The sequence below is a fragment of the Manis pentadactyla genome, chromosome 4 (genome assembly GCF_030020395.1).
Source record: "Manis pentadactyla isolate mManPen7 chromosome 4, mManPen7.hap1, whole genome shotgun sequence".
Lineage (NCBI taxonomy): Eukaryota > Metazoa > Chordata > Mammalia > Pholidota > Manidae > Manis > Manis pentadactyla.
The window spans coordinates 182,908,741-182,925,873 of NC_080022.1; the positions used below are offsets into that span (position 1 = coordinate 182,908,741).

General features: G+C 54.4%; 1 protein-coding gene across 1 annotated transcript; it reads right to left on the reverse strand.

Moving 5' to 3' along the window:
* Positions 1-1,074: 1,074 nt before the first annotated feature.
* Positions 1,075-7,856, reverse strand: CPSF4L (cleavage and polyadenylation specific factor 4 like). Its single transcript, XM_057499538.1, is given in 8 exon segments — positions 1,075-1,370; positions 2,323-2,418; positions 5,075-5,227; positions 6,922-6,945; positions 6,948-6,971; positions 7,506-7,583; positions 7,586-7,626; positions 7,804-7,856. Coding segments are annotated over 8 exon segments (570 nt in total). The 3' UTR covers positions 1,075-1,269.
* Between the last annotated feature and the right edge of the window lie 9,277 nt (positions 7,857-17,133).

A 17,133-nucleotide genomic window follows, 5' to 3' on the forward strand; every position in this document is an offset into this window, starting at 1 on the left:
TGACTGGAGATTGGCCCACCCATTAACAAGAACTCGGTAGCCGCCCCCGCGTCCGCATTCCTGGTCTGACCTCCGTCATACTTAACCGGCCGTCATCCGGACCAGGGCTCAGCAAACTTTCTCTGTAAGACCAAATAGTAGGTATTCTTAGCTTTGCAGGCCATCTGTTCTCTGTTGCAACTACTCAGCTCTGCCTTCCTAAGCATCAAAACTGCCATAGACGGTATGTAAATGGAGAGCTTGGCCCTGTTCCAATAAAATTATTTATGAGCGCTGGAATTTTCATTTTCACATTTCACAAGTATTGTTTTCCACAACCTTTTAAAAATCCTTCCTAGATGCCAGGCTGTACAAAAGCAGGCGATGGCCCAGCTTTGGCCCGCAGGCCGTAGTTTGCTGACCCCTGATACAACTTCTCATCAGTGCCTGGTATCAGTAGGCAGGGTATCCATTCCTCTAGGGACCAGGCCCAGCCAATCACCTGATTCGGAATAACAACTGTGGACCAGTCCTGAGCTGGGCTCCGTGTTCTTTCACCAAAACCACACGTTATGCAGCTGAGGAGGAGGAAAGCCTCCGTCTGAGAGCTGAGATGTCCTACGTGAAGCACAGAGTTTGGGAGGTGTGGAAGGACAGCCATGTGTGGGCTACCAACACCACACCATGTGCCCTTCCCAGCTCTGGCACTGGGAACAGGTCATGTGAGAGCGAGGGCAGCCGGGAATAGTGCAGTGCCAGGGAGTCAAGAGCCCCACAGAGAGTGTGCCGTCAGGGGAGACACGTGTGCCCCCTCGCTCTCTGCACTCCTGTAACTTGGGTTGAATGAAAGATTCATCTTGGGACTGAGGGAAGTGCAGAAAGAGAGACACAGTTACAGCCTGGCTCTGCCCCTCTGTCACCTGCTCAGAAACCAGTGTGCCACAGGTTTCCTGGGTGAGAGCCCCACAGGGAAGGAGCCGGTGCCCTGGCCGGGAGTGGGAGAACTGCAGAGGACTGGGGGTGGGGTGGGTGTTCAACGTTTCTACTCTTATTTCTGGAACAGGCGGTGAAAAGCTATATGCCCATCCCCAGCATGGGTTAAGTCTGGTGCAGCCAACAGCACTGAGGAAGGGTGGCTACAGGGTGACCAGCAAGGAAAACATGGCAGGTGGGTGCTTGCCCAATGCTTCATCTCCCACACTGGGCCAGTGAAGGTACAGAAAGATCTAGGTCCAGAAGGCAGATCATGGGCCCAGCACTTGGTGGGAGTTGTTCATCCAGGGGTCATATTCACCATGCAAATTGGCATTTGGGTCCCTTAGGGCAGAAGCCAGCTAAGTAGTTAATAATACACATTATCCTACAGACATGGCGATATTTGCACACGGGACCTATGGGCCAGAAGGATCTGCTTTAGCAGGCAGAGAACACATGACAGAGCCCACCAGCGGAGATGTGGACAGTCACAGGCTCTCCATGTAACAGGGTGTGAATCTTCCTGTCTTTTTCAGCCGACACCAAGCACCTACTCCCCGGCCATATGACTGAGATGGGAAGACGCCTTGGAATGTATCGGGGCAGGTGTCAGCTGGCCAGGCCTGAAATAATAGGGCTGGAAATGTTCCTAACGCTGTCCGCAGGATTCATAAGGATGTGAACCAAGCCTTTTACTTATTTAGCTATAGGAGTTCTGTGGAAAGGCCAACCCCAATCTTTAATCTTCCTTCAGTACCCCTCCCCTCTAGTCTCCCCAAAACCAACACTGTCAAGAACTCAATGAGAACGATATAGCTGACACCACAGGAAAGGACGCAGGTGCTCGGGGCACAGGGACTCTAATGGGGGACACTGCCTGCTGACTGCTGGCCATAAATGGGGTAAGCGGGACATGCTTCAGTGACATCAGGATACCCCCAGATGGGTGAAAGAAATAGAGAAGAGAAGGCAAGTGGACTGAGTGTCTCCTGTGGGCCAGACCCTGTGCCAGGGGTTTCCCACGTCTGACTGACTCAATGACCCTGCGAGGGAGTGTTTCCCCTCTTCAGTTCAGTTGTTTGAGGTCACACAGCTGATACATTCTGAAGTCACTGGGGACTTGAACCCAGTGTAAGCTGGCTCCAAGAATCCAGCCATGCACCACACCAGGCTACATGTCTTGGCAGCACAGGGGGGCTTTTTCCACTGGAGCCAGCCTAGGGAGAACCCTGGAATGGCCTTTTTCTGTTGGGATTTCCACCGAGGGGCATGTGCTATGGGGCCTCATCAGGAACATGCACCCTCCCCTGCCCGGAGGACCACACCTGGATCCCCGCATCCCCTGCTCCCATTCTCTCAGGGCCTCACCAGCCTTACAGAAACCTTGATCATGCCAAGGACGGTCCCGGGTCTTGAAGGCTGGCATCCCATGGAGAAAGGGACATCCCCTGTTGTTACAATCACCTGAAAATCCCAACGTTCTTCTTTATAAACTGGCTTGTCTTTGTCACTTCTGCCGCCCCCAAGCTCAGCTGACCTTGTCCCTTGCCCGTAAGCCACTTGCTTGCCTTCTGGTCCTCAGCAGCTTCTCGACCACAAGGTATTTCTAATCCTTCTTACAATCTAAGAAGAGTGGATCCCAATAATATTTGCTAAGCAGGGCGTGGGTATGAATACACACACCCGGAAGAGTAGGGGCAGGGCCAGATACCCAGAAGGAGGCACTAGCACTGAAGGTATTTAGAGGCCACGGAGAAGAAAGAGGAGAGACGAGGAGGGGAGACCCCGAGCTGGCAGCTGAAGACCCAAGAAGACATAAGCCTCTAAATGGAGGTGCCGCCCTGCAGGTGATGAAAGCCTTCCCTGCCTCTCCCCAGCGAACCTGCACGGCTTGCAGAGCAGAACAGTGCAGTCCTTGGTGGACGAGATGCCAAGACGGCAGAGTATGGCTTCCACACTGGCACTGGGATGAAGCTAGACACTGCACAGAGGGACGCCTGTAGTTGTTCACTAAGCATGTGCTGTAATCTGTGCGTGGATTCGGCCAAGACGCGGGTCTCCTACAAGGAGGCAGCCCTTTTGCATAGACGAGTGGAGAGTTCTAAGAACCCCGCCTTAGATTTCTTTTAGGAAGACAGAGGCTCTGAAGGATTCATGGGGAAAGATTCAGCCCATTTTTCAGCTCATTCAGGTAGAGAATTGGTGAGTGTTTCTAGCCTCATCCTCCTTAAAAGTCTTCAACCCAGTCCTTTCAGACCCAAAGGAACTTCACAGTGTTTACACCACTGGTTTTCAAACTGCTCCAAAGGAATCTATTTTATACGTAAAACGGGCTTCTGCAAAGCAGGGTTTCACCTGAGGAAGAGCCCCCTGACGTCCAAGAGTTTTAAGCCACCATTTCTTCCCAGCCTTCTCAGTCCACGAGTGAGGACACTAGTGCTCAGAGGGCGAAATACCACATCCATGTTCTCCTGCTTCCTCGCACCCATGGGGGTTTACTGGCCCATCGTCCGTGCAGCACCTGACAGAGTGCTGGCTCTGGACGTGAGCCTTCTTAGGAATGGAGGTAGCATCCCCCGCTAGGGCTAGTGGGACATCTGATAGACGGAGACAATGGGAAGCCATCAGTGCAACGGTGCCTTTCTGCCCTGGTCTGGCGGACGTTGCTGCCTTGCCTCTTGCAACCGGCAGGGGGCGCCCATACCTCACCCTCCAGTCGGCTGACAGTGGGCTTCCTATCCCTTCACCTGCCCTTTCCCCTTCCAATACTTGCCCAATAAAACACTTAAAAACGTAACGATTTACTTCTAGTAAGAATGATACTTGCCTTTATATTAGAGATATTCACTTACTCCAAGAGTGAAAAAAATATAGGTTATATATTGTGATCATTGACCTACATGCCTGCCCCTCACCATGGCAGTTACTTGCAGGCAGAAGGGGATCTGGGCCTATTCCTGTATCTGTGCCCAGCATAGTACCTGATTCCCAAGGGAAAACCAACCGAGGCTTCTTGAAGGAATAAATAAGCAGCATTCCAAAACAAAAGAGGTTTAAGCGACGACAGAGGGGAGCTGAACTACATGTAACTCTGTCCTTTCAAGGAACACACACGGGCAGCCCCCAACTCTGAGGAGCGGGCAGGAAACAGAACATGGCCTGGGAGGAGCTCCTGCTGACCTATGGGGCTGCTTTGCCTTCTTCCGCATCCCCAGGACCTTCCCTGCCACCGCCCCTGTTGGCATTAATAAGTGCCCCCGAGCTGTCCCTGGTGTCAGTCAGAGGTGTCCCTGGAGCTGGTCACAGGATGAAATCATCCCTAAGGCTCCTTCCAGCTCCGAAAAGCACGGAGCTGTAGAATTTCATTTAGAAAGGTCAGATCTGAAACCCACCCACAGGTTCCCTTCTTGAATGAGGTAGGAGGTGGCGGTGGCTTTCCCCCATGTACCCCCTCAATGTCAAAAGGATTTGGGGCCAGAGGGAGGGAAGATCAGTCCAGACCTAACCACCAAGGTCCTGTTAGAGGCCATCCTGCTGAACCTCGTGATTGTGTGTTTACAGTTACCTTTTATTGCCAGTACAGATGCTAGTTTCCCATTTATGGAAGCACTGGGAAGTTTTCTTCTCAAATAAGTGTTAAAAATAGCAAGACAGCTGAAAGAGTAGATGGCAAAGCCAATGGTGCAGGTGCTCTGAGGGTGTGGCAAGCAGTGGGAAAGTGGCTTCAAATGCCTGCTGTTTGGGAAACACGGTCCTGGACTCAGCCCAGCACTGAGGGATGGCCCATTAGAGGCTCATCTCCAGCCAGTCCGGGAGTGTGATTAGCCAGGACTCTTGGAGAGGGAAACAGTTCAGCCTTTGCTGCCAGCCCCCCGACCCTTGGGGGTAAGGCGTGTGAGCCTGACCTGGTGGGGCAGTTACAGGGGATTCTGGAGTAGAGATCCACTTTTTCTAAGGGGTTGGAGAGGTAGGCATCTGAGGCTCCGACAGGCCTGTTCTGCCCCTTGGACATGTGTGGTGCACTTTGAGTGCCCCCCCCCCCCCGACAACCTTCTTCCTGTCTCACCGTCCCCACTGCCACCATCCAGGACCAGGGACCAGAGCCAGGAGGGGGCATTACGGAACTTGGCGAAGCAGGAGCAGTCAGGCATCCTGGTGACATCATACTGGTGCAGGATCTTGCACTCGTGCCCCTTCTTACACAATTCCCGGAGCCAGTGCTTACACACCACCTTCTTCTCTCCTCGGTCGTGCCTGAACGGGCAGAGCTTCCCTGCGGACACCAGAGCACCCAGCTGGGAGGCCCCCACTCACCCACAGCCTGGGTGCAGCTCGCCACTGGAAGGGCCTCCCCAGGAGGGTGCTGGGGCTCAGACCTCAGCTGCTCTGCCTTCTTTCCCCCACCTGGACCCTGGTGGAGGCCAGAATTGGAGGCCAGAGGCAATACAGACAGACATGCTGTTGTCTTGGACGGTCGGTCTACTACCACACCTTTGCCAAACTTCCCTCTCTGTGAAGCCTGCCCTTGCCCTTCTCAGTCCCCAGGAAGCCCCCAGGAGGGCTGGACAGCTCCCACTACACCTTACAACACCCCATCCTCCAGGCTTACCATGGGGCTCCCACCAGAAAGCAGACAGCACAGCCATGGTTTCCAGCCCTGGGACTGACCCCACTCCCTCCCTGGCACATAGAAAGTGCTTATTCAGGGCCTGTTGAATTCATGTCTTTAAAAAAAACCTATGCCTCCTGATTCTGGAGTCATAGTATGGTGACACAGAGCCAACTTTGTAAGGATTTAGAAGGAAATGGAAATATTCTATTTACTCTCTATCTTCATGAATGTGGTGTTGCCACCAGCAGGAAGCACACTCCAGTTCCTGACTCCAGCAAGAGCGGCCTCATGTTCTGCCAGTCTTCAGCAGGATTTGAGGGGCTGGGTGTTCCCTGTGAATAGCCCTGTCCCCACCTCAGCTGTTGACTTATTAGCTGTGACCTTCCGCAAGAACAGTTTTAGTTCTTTGCAAGGTGTCTAGAGGAGGGACAGGCGGAGCTGAGGACCCTGGGCCCTGGAGACATGACTTAGTCCTGGCTTCACAGAGCCCTCGGTGGCCAGTGGGTCAGTCCCCTTCTCACCGCATCGTCCAGGGCCTAGCCCAGAGACAGGTGAGGCTGGTGGCAAAGAGGGCTCCAGGGCCTCCCTGCCTGGGTCCCTCCTGGCCCCCTGGCTGCCCAACAGCTGAATCACTTGGATCCGAAAAGTCAGTCCTAAACTCATTCACACTAGCAGGGTTTCTTAACCTGGATCTATAGGGGCACTGGGAACCCCCAAATTAGAGGCAAGACTCTTTGGCAACTGTGTATTTCTTAGGAAGAACCTGTGAATCATTCTTGAACCCGAAGAAAAGTCGAGAACCCCTGTGTTTGAGTCAGGCTGCCCAGAACAGCTAGCTGCATTTAGTGAGAGGGGCTTAGAAGAAGGTATTGCTGGATGCAAGTCAGGGCAGAAGAGAAATAGGGGTGCTTGTTGATAGCATTCCAGAGACTGTAGCCAGAGCTACCTTAGGACAGAAGGAACAGATGGAACAGCTGACCAGGTCCCACCCAGACCCAGAGGACAAGAGTAGAGGGAAGGTGCCAGGCTGGGAAGAAAACAGGAGAAAATAAAGAACTAGGGGCCTCCCAGGAACACGCAGGCTGAAGCCCGCAAACACTCCCATCCCCAGCAGGAGGAAAGAAGGCAGTGCCCCCTTCAGGCCTGGCTGTCCTCTAAAGTGCTGCAGAGGCAGGGGAATCCTGAGGAGGGAGGAGCAGGCTCCTTGGTGGAGCCACCCACGTGCCCTTTGCCTACTTAAAAGATTAAAATTGTGTGCCATCCAGCCTCCCCTCCCCAGGTGCCAGTCGGTCACCCTATTCTTGGCCAAGCTGAACCCAGGATAGCCAGACAGCCTCTGCCTACCCCAGACCCACCTTTCTCACAGAGTCCTTTAGGGAGAAGTTGCACACAGCTGAGCCCAACTCTGGAAGGGGAAGAAAGAGAGAAGGTAGCTTCCCCAGAGTTTGCCGCAGCCCAGGGGCCTTCACCCCCATCAGCAAGGCGCCCCTGAGCCCTGTTGTTTGGATGCTGGCCTCTAGAACCAGTCTCTAGACCTCAAGACCTCAACACATAAGCCACTCCAATTCTGAAACGGGTGGGGGGGCGAGGGGCCCAAGGCCAGCCTGGAAGCTGGGAGGTCAGTGTGGTTTTTCCTGGCTTCTTGTGATTCACCTTCTCTCCTTGTGTCTCTACTTTTCCCCATCTGGAAAATGGACTGCCCAGAAGCCAGGCCCATTTCCTAGAGCTCTGGAGAGGGTGTGGGAGGGGAGGCCTGAGCCCCTGGGAAGAGAGGGGCTAAGCTGGGAATCCCAGGCCCAGCCCCCAGCTCTGCTTCCCTGGTGAGCAGCAGAAGGAAGGGCTGCCCCATCAGGGAGCTGAGCAGAGAGGCCTGTGGGAAAGGCTGCGGGGTTGGGAGGGAGGGGGCAGGGTCCCCAAGAGGCACCCCGTCCTCACTCACTGTCCATGCCCTGGAAAGGCAGGAGGCCAGTGCCCTTTTGCATCTCCACATCCTTCTCAAAGGTGAAAGTGAACCTTCCAGCGCAGCAATAACCTCTTGCCTCTTCCGCCCCCTGCTGGGACTGCTAACACCCGCCCAAGCCCCTGCAGGTGGACCCTATATAGTTCTTCGAATGCCCTTCAGGGGCCAGGGTCCAATGGTGCCCCCTATACCTTGGGTGCCAGAGAGCAGGTGACAGCCGGGCTACTGCCTAGGCACAGCTGCACTGGAGTGGGCCCAGCTGTCCCACACCTCTCACCTGACACAGGTGCAGATACCCCGGGGCTCACGCTTCCACTGCTGGGGTGGCATTAGCAAAGCCCCGCGGGCTGCTTATCTCTGCACGTTCCCAAACACACACACCGCATAGGCACAGACATTACCAAACCTGTCTCATACTTTCAGCGTGAAGACACAGCCACGGATTAGCTCTGAGAAGAGTTACACGCAACAGCCACAGAGAGGCTGCTCTGATTTGCAGGGCCTTGGAGGCCAGAGTGGGTGGGGGCAGGGCAGGGGTGCAGAGGGAGAGAGACCTCTCGCCTTCCCCCTTCCTTCCTGTCAAGCCCCAGCCAACCCCTCCCTCTGGGACTCCTGACATCCCTTTTCTGGCCTGAGTGACAAGCCCCGAGTGAGCTCTTCATGGGAGAGAGGGGAGAAGGATGGAAGTCCAGAGGAATCGGAAACAGTCGGATGAATAGCGCTTTGTTTCCCAAGCACTCAATCGCTAGCTTGGCTGGGGGTGGGACCAGCCAACAGCGAGGCCTCCGCGCCAGGATTCCGCAGAGCCACCCCAGCGCCTCCCACCCCTGAGAAAGTGCTTTGCAAGCGAAATCTCTATGCAAATGTTGTTTTATTATTATTACACCACCCTTGCCCCCAGGGCTGGGGACAGTGACAGTGCAATCAAAGCAGCATTTTGGGGCTCTAACTGGGGCGGGCTCCGCCTCCCCCTGCTCTGGCCCCAAACTGCTCCTCCCTCTTACGGGAGCTGATATTTTCAGAGTTGCCCTGGCATTGATGCCCACGGGACCCAAACGCCCTCCCTCCAGGACTGAGCAGGGAGAGGCGGGCAGCACCCTGCAGGCTGCGGCCGGCCAACAAGAACGAGCCTGCTGGCTTTGGTTTCCCCATAGCTGTCACTCCTCGATTTGTTGTTCTTTTGAACTCTGGCTCAGAAAAGAAAATAGCTGGAGAGAGAGACACCTGGAGCCGAGGTGGGGCTGGGAGGAGCAGGGAAGGGACCCAGGGTCTCCAGAAGCTTGGGCCTCCCGGCAGCTACGTTCCCAGGAAGGCAGACAGGGCTGTGGGAGGGGCGGCAGAGGGGCCCCTGTGGTGACGCCCTTTGCTCCTCTGGGCCTCGTTCATGTGCATTGATTAGTGGTCCCAAGAAAACGTTCATCTGTCAACACTGGCTCATTGAAAGCTCACACCAACCTGGCAGGACAGACAGGCAGATGAGGAACTCCAGGCCCAGCAAGGCCAAGGGCCCTGGAGGTATCACTGGAGGTGCTTCCCGGAGCTCTGGTGGCTGGAAAGAGCCCATCCAGGAGGGCTGAGCATGAAAGAGGGCCCAGCCGAGACTGCCCCCCCTCCATCCCCAGCCACCCCATGGGATCCCTTCCTCTTCCAGTCAAGGTCCCACCCCTGTGCACCTGGTGTGCCAGGGAGCGTGCACAGAGGAATTCCTGATAGGTCATCCTTACTCTGGCATAAGGACACCTGACATTCATGGCTTTTGTTTGTCCAAAATACCTTCTGTGGTAGGTTGAATTGTCTCCCCTAAAAACATCGTCCAAGGCCTAACCCCTGGGGCCTGTGACTGTGACCTTACTTGGACCTGGGTCTTTGCAGATGTAATTAAGTTAAGGATCTCAAGATGAGATCATCCTGGAATGAGGCTGAGTCCTAAACTCAGTGACTGGCGTCCTCAAGAGAGGAAGGAGACGGAGACTCCAGACACATGGGACAGAGAAGACCCAGAGGAGGAGCCTTGTGAAGGGAGGACTGCAGTCACACAGCTACCACGGGACGCCAAGCATGGCCAGCCACCTGCAGGAGCCAGGAGCGGGGCCTGGGACAGATCCCGCCTCAGAGGCCCCCTAAGAAACCAGCCTGCCAACTCCCGGATCTGGGACCTCCGGCGCCCCGATCTGTTTCCGTGAGCTACCACTTCTGTGGGAACCTGTTAGGCACTCCTAGGAAACCAGTACATCTTCCCACTTGGAAATTTAGTTTGGGAAGACCTCATCCCTCTTGCAGATGAGCAAATACAAACAGAAAAGAAAAGCTGGTTAACTGCTAAGTTCCCACAGCTAATTCATGTCAGCCAGGATCAGGTCTGGGTCTCACCTGGCAGACCTTCCCACCCTTCTCTGCTTCACTCAGACCAGGGGCAGCTGCCCACGCACCCCACCTCCCCCGCCCACCACCCATTTATACTACTACCTCATGGCACCCCTAGTGGACCAGCAACCAGTTGTGCAAAGACAAAATCGAGCCCCAGGCCAGAGAAGCCCTCAGACTGGAGAGGGGCCCAGGCTGGGAGCCGGGCGGCCCAACTCTGGGATGTCCCTGCTGGAACTGCACAGGCTGCGCTTCTGCACCCTGGAGCTTATCCTCAGCGCTTGTGTTTTCATTTATTAATTAATTCATGGCTGCAAAGTGGACATGCAAATCGCTGTACAAACAGTGGTGTTAATTTTTAATCACCATCATTATGAGGTGCTCATTGAACTCAGCTGCAGATTTGCTGAATCCTCATCACCCTGCCTGTCTCCCTCTATAGATGCATTGCTCTGAAAAGCAGGGCGTGTAGGGAGCTCTAGAATTCTCTGGCTGCCGGGAGCTGGGGAAAGTCACTATGCCGGTCCCCTGCGCCCTGGATTAATCTCAGCCAGCACTTTTTTGGGCAGAGTGTGGCCACACCATCCTCCCTGGTGTCTGTGCATCTGCCTTAACTCCCCACCCTGCAATCTGAGATCATGGGAAGGGTGCAGATCATGGCATCAGACAGGCCAGTGTTCAAATCCTGACTTTGCCAGTCCCCAGCCTGTGATCCAGGACCAGTCATTTAATCACTTCTCTGAACCCCAGATTCTGCATCGGTAAAATGGCCCCACAGAGTGATCTCTTCGAGGGGCTGAGGATAGTGAGAAATACCTGTGGGTGCCCAAGCCAGGGAGTAGTTTCATTAGAGTCCTCTCTGCGGGAGGTATATGTCACAAGCCAAGAGGAGTGACGTGGCCTGGTGCTCAAGGCCCCAGGTCCGTGGAGCCACACCTTCTTCAAGTTTATTATTGCTCCTAAGGGCCCCTGCTAAAAGGTGCTGTGGAGGATGGGAGGTCCTTGCTGTTCAGGCGCTGCCCAAAGGGCTGGAACTAGCAGCTGGATAGCCACGGGGTTGAGAAGGGGTGGAGGTCAGAGGAGCCGCAGCAACCCGCAATGCTGCCTGTCAGTCCAAGGACAATAAGCCAGTGTGCCCTGCCCTCTCCATGGCTCTTTGTGTCCAAGAGCTGCCACTTGCTGGGCACAGCTGTTGGCCTTCCAATAGCCACTTGAAGTACAGGGCTAGGAAGTCCAGCAGCCAAGATTTTCCTGCTCTGTCTGTGCCCAGGAGCTTGGTCACTGGGAGTCCAGTGGTCCTAGGAACTCTACTCTGGGAAGGGCTTCTGTCTCCCCTGGTGCTTGGGGAGAGTGACAGGACTAATGACCCATACTGCTCATCAGGGCCTCCTTCAGTCCTGGCTGCAACTGTTCAAGTTGTTTCTACCCATTTCACAGATAAAGAAGTCAAGGGCCAGAGGGCTGAAGTGACTCCCTAAGCTTGCACGGCCAGTACATGTCAGAATAGAAGCCAGGATCCCAGCCTTTGTTACCAGTTACTAGGACTTAATCAGATGAGGTTCACTGTATACACTGTATACTAATTTCCACAAAACCCTGGACAGAGAGCCATTACTATTTCTCTTCCACAGTCAAGAAAACTGAGGCTCAAAGCTTAGATGAGTTCCCCAAAGACCACCGGCTGAGTGTGCATGATCCCAAAGCCAAGCTCTGTGTAGTGTACCAGGCTGCAGTGCAGGAAGGGCCCCTCCCAGGGCCAGAGACCCCAAGGCCTCCAAGGCCAAGAGCGTGGCTGGGCCTCTGAGTGAGCACGTGGGTGGTACTCTTAGTCTGAGGGTCAAGAAAGCAGGACATTTTGGGCTCAGGGACTCAGGCCTGGCCCAGGGGTGTCCCAATAGCTTCTCTCCACACTGTCACCATGTGTCTTAGTCTATGAGTTACCCCACTCTCTCCTCTGCTTCTGTGCCCAGAGCCCCTCCAGGCTAAGCAAAGCCTGCCCAAGCCTTCTGGGCACAGAGGGACTCCTCCAGAGGACCCAGAAACTGTGCCCTTCAAAAAATGAGCCCTGACACCAGAAGCTCTGGGGATGCCACAGGTCCAGACTGCCAGAAAAAATGAGTTGGTAGAAGGGGCCTGATGGGGCCGGCTCAGGTTACACCCTGGGGCCTTCTGGCTTCCCCAGTCTGGCTTCTGCCCCCACCTCTAGCCTCTAGGAAGCTGCTCATTCATTCTTTCACTCACTCAAAAGTATTTTTGAACTTCTATTCCTTCTGGAGAATACAGGAAGAATGAGACACAGCAGCTGCCATTACTCTGGTAGGCAGGATAATGGCCCACCCAAGACACCGTGCCCTAATCTCTGAAACCTGTGAATGTGTCACCTCACGTGGCAAAAAGGACTTTGAAGATGGGATCAAGTATCTTGAGATGGGGTGTTTCTCCTGGATCTTCGGGATGGGCCCCATGTAATCACAAGGAACCTCGTCAGAGGGGGGCAAGAGGGTCAGAGAGAAAGAGAGACTAGAAGATGCTACCCTGCTGGCCTTGCAGGGGTGGAGGGTGGAGCCACGTGCTGACTGCAGTGGCCTCTAGAAGCTGGGAGGGGTGAGGAGGCAGATTCTCCCCCGGAGGCTCCAGAAGGAACGCAGACCTGACAACACCTTACTTGTAGCTCAGTGAAAGCCCTTTCTGCTTTCTGACCTCCAGACCTGTACAATAATAAATCTGTGTTGTTTAAGCTAGAAGTCTGTAGTAATTTCGTATAGCAACCATAGGGAAACGGAGACAGAGGGACACCGGTAAACAGGTGGTTGACGCCTACAATGTGGGGACGTGAGGCACTCGAAGAGCTACAACAAGACCACTTAGCACTCCCTTGGGTAGCAAGGAAGGGTTTCTGGGAGGATGTGAAACAAAGTGGTCAACAGGGGGAGTGTTGTTAAGGTGGGTGGAGCAATATTCCCAGCAGGAGCTGGACAGAGCATTTGGGAAGCCACTTCCGGCTCTGTAGGGCTGGATCTGGCAAGTTGGGCGATGAGAGAGACCCAAGGGGCTGGGAGCATTGCTTGGGAAGGGCCTTGAGCCTGAGGCCCTGGGAGTCAAGGAGGAGCCTTACAGCTAGGGGCAGGGGCTACCCTTTACAAAATGATCTGCATTTCATAAAGACCCTCCTGGCCGCACAGTCCTGGGGCCTCTTTCCAAGGACGGCCAGGAGGAAGGACTTCCAGCTGCCCAGTGCCGGAATCCAGCAGTCCCGGGAAAGGGGAGCCTCTTCCCCTTGGCCTGAACGCAGTCTGTACTTTGCAAAATAGAAAGGCGTGCAGGTCAAGAGAAACCGTAGCTATTATCAAAGTTCTACCAGCTATTCCCACATCCCAGCGGAAGCTCTTGCGTACCTGCTGGGATGCATGAGCCCCTCGCCCCCACTTGCAGGAGGGAGAGGATGGTTTCTGTGGAACACAGAGCTGCCAGCTGGCCTCGGGCACCATGATGGATTAACTCCCACCCATGGTCTGGTGCACTCACTTTGATGGATTGGGGACCAAGGTCACAAGTTCGATCTGCCTTTGGGTCAATTGAGTCTGGAAGAAAACCTCCGTTTTCATCGCCACCGGCTGCCCTCCAGTCTGTTATCTCTAAATGATCATTGGGTCACAAGGCAGACGGAGCACAGATGGAAAATCCCTCCAGGCCCCAGCTACTGAAAGGGGGTCAGTTGTGCCCACTGTGTGTACAAAGCCCAGTGGCTGTGGGTGGCAGGAATAGGCACGCCAAGGGCAGCCCCTCCTGGCGCCCAGCCTAGATAAGCCCCCTGAGTCCGGGGTGGGGGCCAGGAGGAAGACCTGGCAGGGCCACAGGGGGAGCAGCTCACCTGCCCTGCCCTTCCCCTCAGTTGGGTGCTCACCAGAACCAGCGAGCTGCCCTTGTCTCACTTCTTGGCCTGGCTTTGATTCAATCTCAGGGCCTCGGCCCAGCTCCTCAGCGCGGCTCCAGACACGCCGGGAGTTGCCCACTGGCCCAGCTGGCTCAGGCTTCCAAAACAGAATACCGCAGGCCAGGGGCTTAAACAGCAGACGTCATTTCTCACGGCTCTGGAGGCTGGAAGTCCAAGGTCAAGGTGCCGGCAGAACGGGCTGGTGGTGAGACCTGCTTCCCGGCTTGCAGACGGCCGCTTTCTCAGTGTGTCCTCACACGGGGGACAGCGGGCTCTGGTCTCTTTCATGGGAACCCCACTCCCACCATGGTTCCACCCTTGCCTCAACTGAATCACCTCCCAGAGGCCCCAGCTCCTAATCCCATCCCACTGGGGATTAGAGCTTCAGAGTATGAGTTTAGGGGGGTACCCATAGACTCCAACTCACAGACAGCTGCCTTCTCACCGTTTCTACTTCTGGTGGCTTCCCTGTGTCTGAGATGGAACCCCAACTGCCCTGAAATTCATGCCACCTGCAGTCGTCCCCCCTCAGGATCATCTCTAGCACCCAGATGCTCAGGCCAGGCCAGAGCCAGCTGTGGCCTTGATTCCCCAAACGTGCCACTCTCCCCGTCGTGGATGGGCAGAGCTCTTTCTATAGTGACCCAGTCAATAACAGCTCACTGCTAATGGATGTGGGAGCATCAGCCTAGCAGGAGGCCAATTACATCATCAAGTAGTTTAGAGTCAGGTGAGGATCCTGGCCGTAGCAACTTCTATTTTCCCCACACTCACATGTCATAAAATGCAATTTAAACAGTTTTTATGGAGGAAGGGGCCCAAGAAAATGAGAATGCTCTGTCTGTGTCCTCTCATCACCCCCTGCCCCCAATCATAGTGCTTTGCCTGCTGAGCTCCAGGGAGAAGTCACACAGAGGGGCAGGAACCCTGCCCTCCAGGGCTGAGGGCAGGGCCAGGTGGGGGAAACAATAGATCATCAAGGAGCAAGAAAGTGGAAACACTGTCCACAGGTGTGTAGGGCTTTGGAGGAAACAGACGTTCAATAAACATCAGATGAAACAATGACTCTGGGCTGTGGATTCCTGTTTTCAGAGACTATAACCTCAAACCCTCTGTGGTCAGCTCATTTGACTTGGTGGAGACCAGGGAGGAACTTTGGTTGCAAGAAATGATACTGATGCGGCGTGTTCCAAGTCAGCGGGGGGATGGCATGGCCCATTCACTACCTCAGATGTGCAGAGGGCAGCCCACGGCCAGCCACCTTCCCAGGGTCCTCCATCTGACTGCAGAGGAAATTAGAAAGCTGCCTCTGTGTGGCTACTTCTCAAAGAAGACCTCCACAGTAACTGTACCAATTTTCCCAATAAAGTAGGTAATTTAAGATGCAAGGATAGACATTTTTCCCCGTGGGACTCCATAAGCCTTTTTTTGATTTGAATAAAAAAACATATGATCTGAAGACATTTTTGTCTTAAATTGGCCCTTATGGAAAAAACAAAAACAGAGAACAGGTGCCTCACCCCTCCTGTACAAGCAGTAGTTCGCAGCCCCTGAGGGGACGTTTGGCAACATATGGGAACATTCTGGATTGGCATAACTGGGTGGGGGATGCTTCCACCATGCGATGGGTAGCAGCTCAACATTCCGCAGTGCCCAGGGTGGTTCCCTATTGCAGCAAGAGCAGGCCTCAGGCATCCATAGCACTGAGGTTGAGAATCCTGCTCTAGAAGATTCTAAATTGTATGTCTTAGATAAATGAGTTGGATCACTTAGGTCTGGCCCTCCAAAGACCCAGTTTTATCGAGCCTTTGATTTAAACGAGGCAGAAAAGGAGCCTGATTTTTTCACAAGGTCATCGTGACTGTATCTGTTAAAAGACTGTTGTTGAGGATGTGGCCTCAGACCCAGCCCTGGCCCCTTCAAAGGTCTCATACAAGAATTCCTCCCACACTTCAGTGTCAGAAAAAGCTAAGTTGTTCCTGGGATCATTTTAACCTTGCGGACTTGGTGAGTCTCATAACAGGTGGATTTCTCTTTTTGCTTTGACTGGTAGGAAGCCCAAGTCCAATTTGCAACCCACCTTTGAGAACTGGAGGCCTGCCCGGAGAACAGTGTGTCCCACCCTCTCAGTTCATTGTACTGTTTGTTCCAGTCTTGTTTTCTCTCTGATCTATTGTTATGCTCTTGTATTTTACATGTTTTTGTAAGCTGCCTCTAATCCATTTTGGAACAAAGCAGGGCATAAAAATAAAACAAAATTCAGCAAAGTTCTGTGGCCCTGAGGGGTATTTCTTTTTATTGCACCAAGTATCATTTCAGGGTTGGAATCCTACCGGGGAAGGCAGCTATCCTTGACCCCTCCTGGGACTCTCCCTCTGGGAGGAGAATAGCAGCTCGTGTGAGAGCAACAGGTTTTAAAGGCAAAGCCACCAACATCCGTCTGCCTGCAAATACCTGTCCCTTCTCCAAAATGCCTTTTTTCAATCTCCCATCTGGCTGTTGGCAGGAAGCCCTTGGGCCTAGGGGAGGCTGCAAAGGGGAAATGGAGAGACCAGCTCTCCTGGCTTCATCTGAACTTTCCTTTCTTACATTTTAAGCCAGAGCCTCCAGGGACCAGGGTACTCTGTGTGTAGGTCAACATTGCACGTGAGGGCACCTGCCCGCATAGGGAGAGGAGGGGTGCTTGTGGGGGCTCTCAAGTGAAGGCCCAGGTGAACTGGGGGTGGCAAGGACCACGAACACCTGGAAAAGGTCTGTGCCTGGCCACCCCTCCAGCTCTGGGAGCGGCTGTGCCCCCCACCACCTTCCAGCTCAGCCCGTCCTCCATCTGCCATGCCACAGCCAAAGCCAGCCCAGGCTGGTTCACTCTGCTCCTGAGACTTCAGCCAGTGCCCCTTCCCCCAGCCTCTGTCTTCCCATCTGCAAGATGGGGTGGGGTGGTGAACCAGATCCTAAAATTTGAAGCTGCTAAGAATCTCCTCCTTCACGTGTCCTGACACCTCCCTTCTGACCACTTTCTTCTGGGAACATCGTGTGACCCAGGTGAAGAGGAGGGGTGGCTTGGGTGTGTGGAGAATGGGATAGAGGGTGGGCACCTGTGTCCGCAGCAGGGACACAGGCCCCAGGCTGCAGGCTTGAGAGGCAAGCCAGGCTGGCACCCTGGTCCAGCCCAGCGGAGATGAGGCCAGCCCTAAGGGATGCTGGGAAGGGCCTTTGCAATACCCGGTGGGCCGTGTGGATGCTGTGAATCGGCAGCTGCTGCTGAAAGCGCCCAACCTGGCAGCTGGCAGTGGCCCCTTTCCCTGGGCA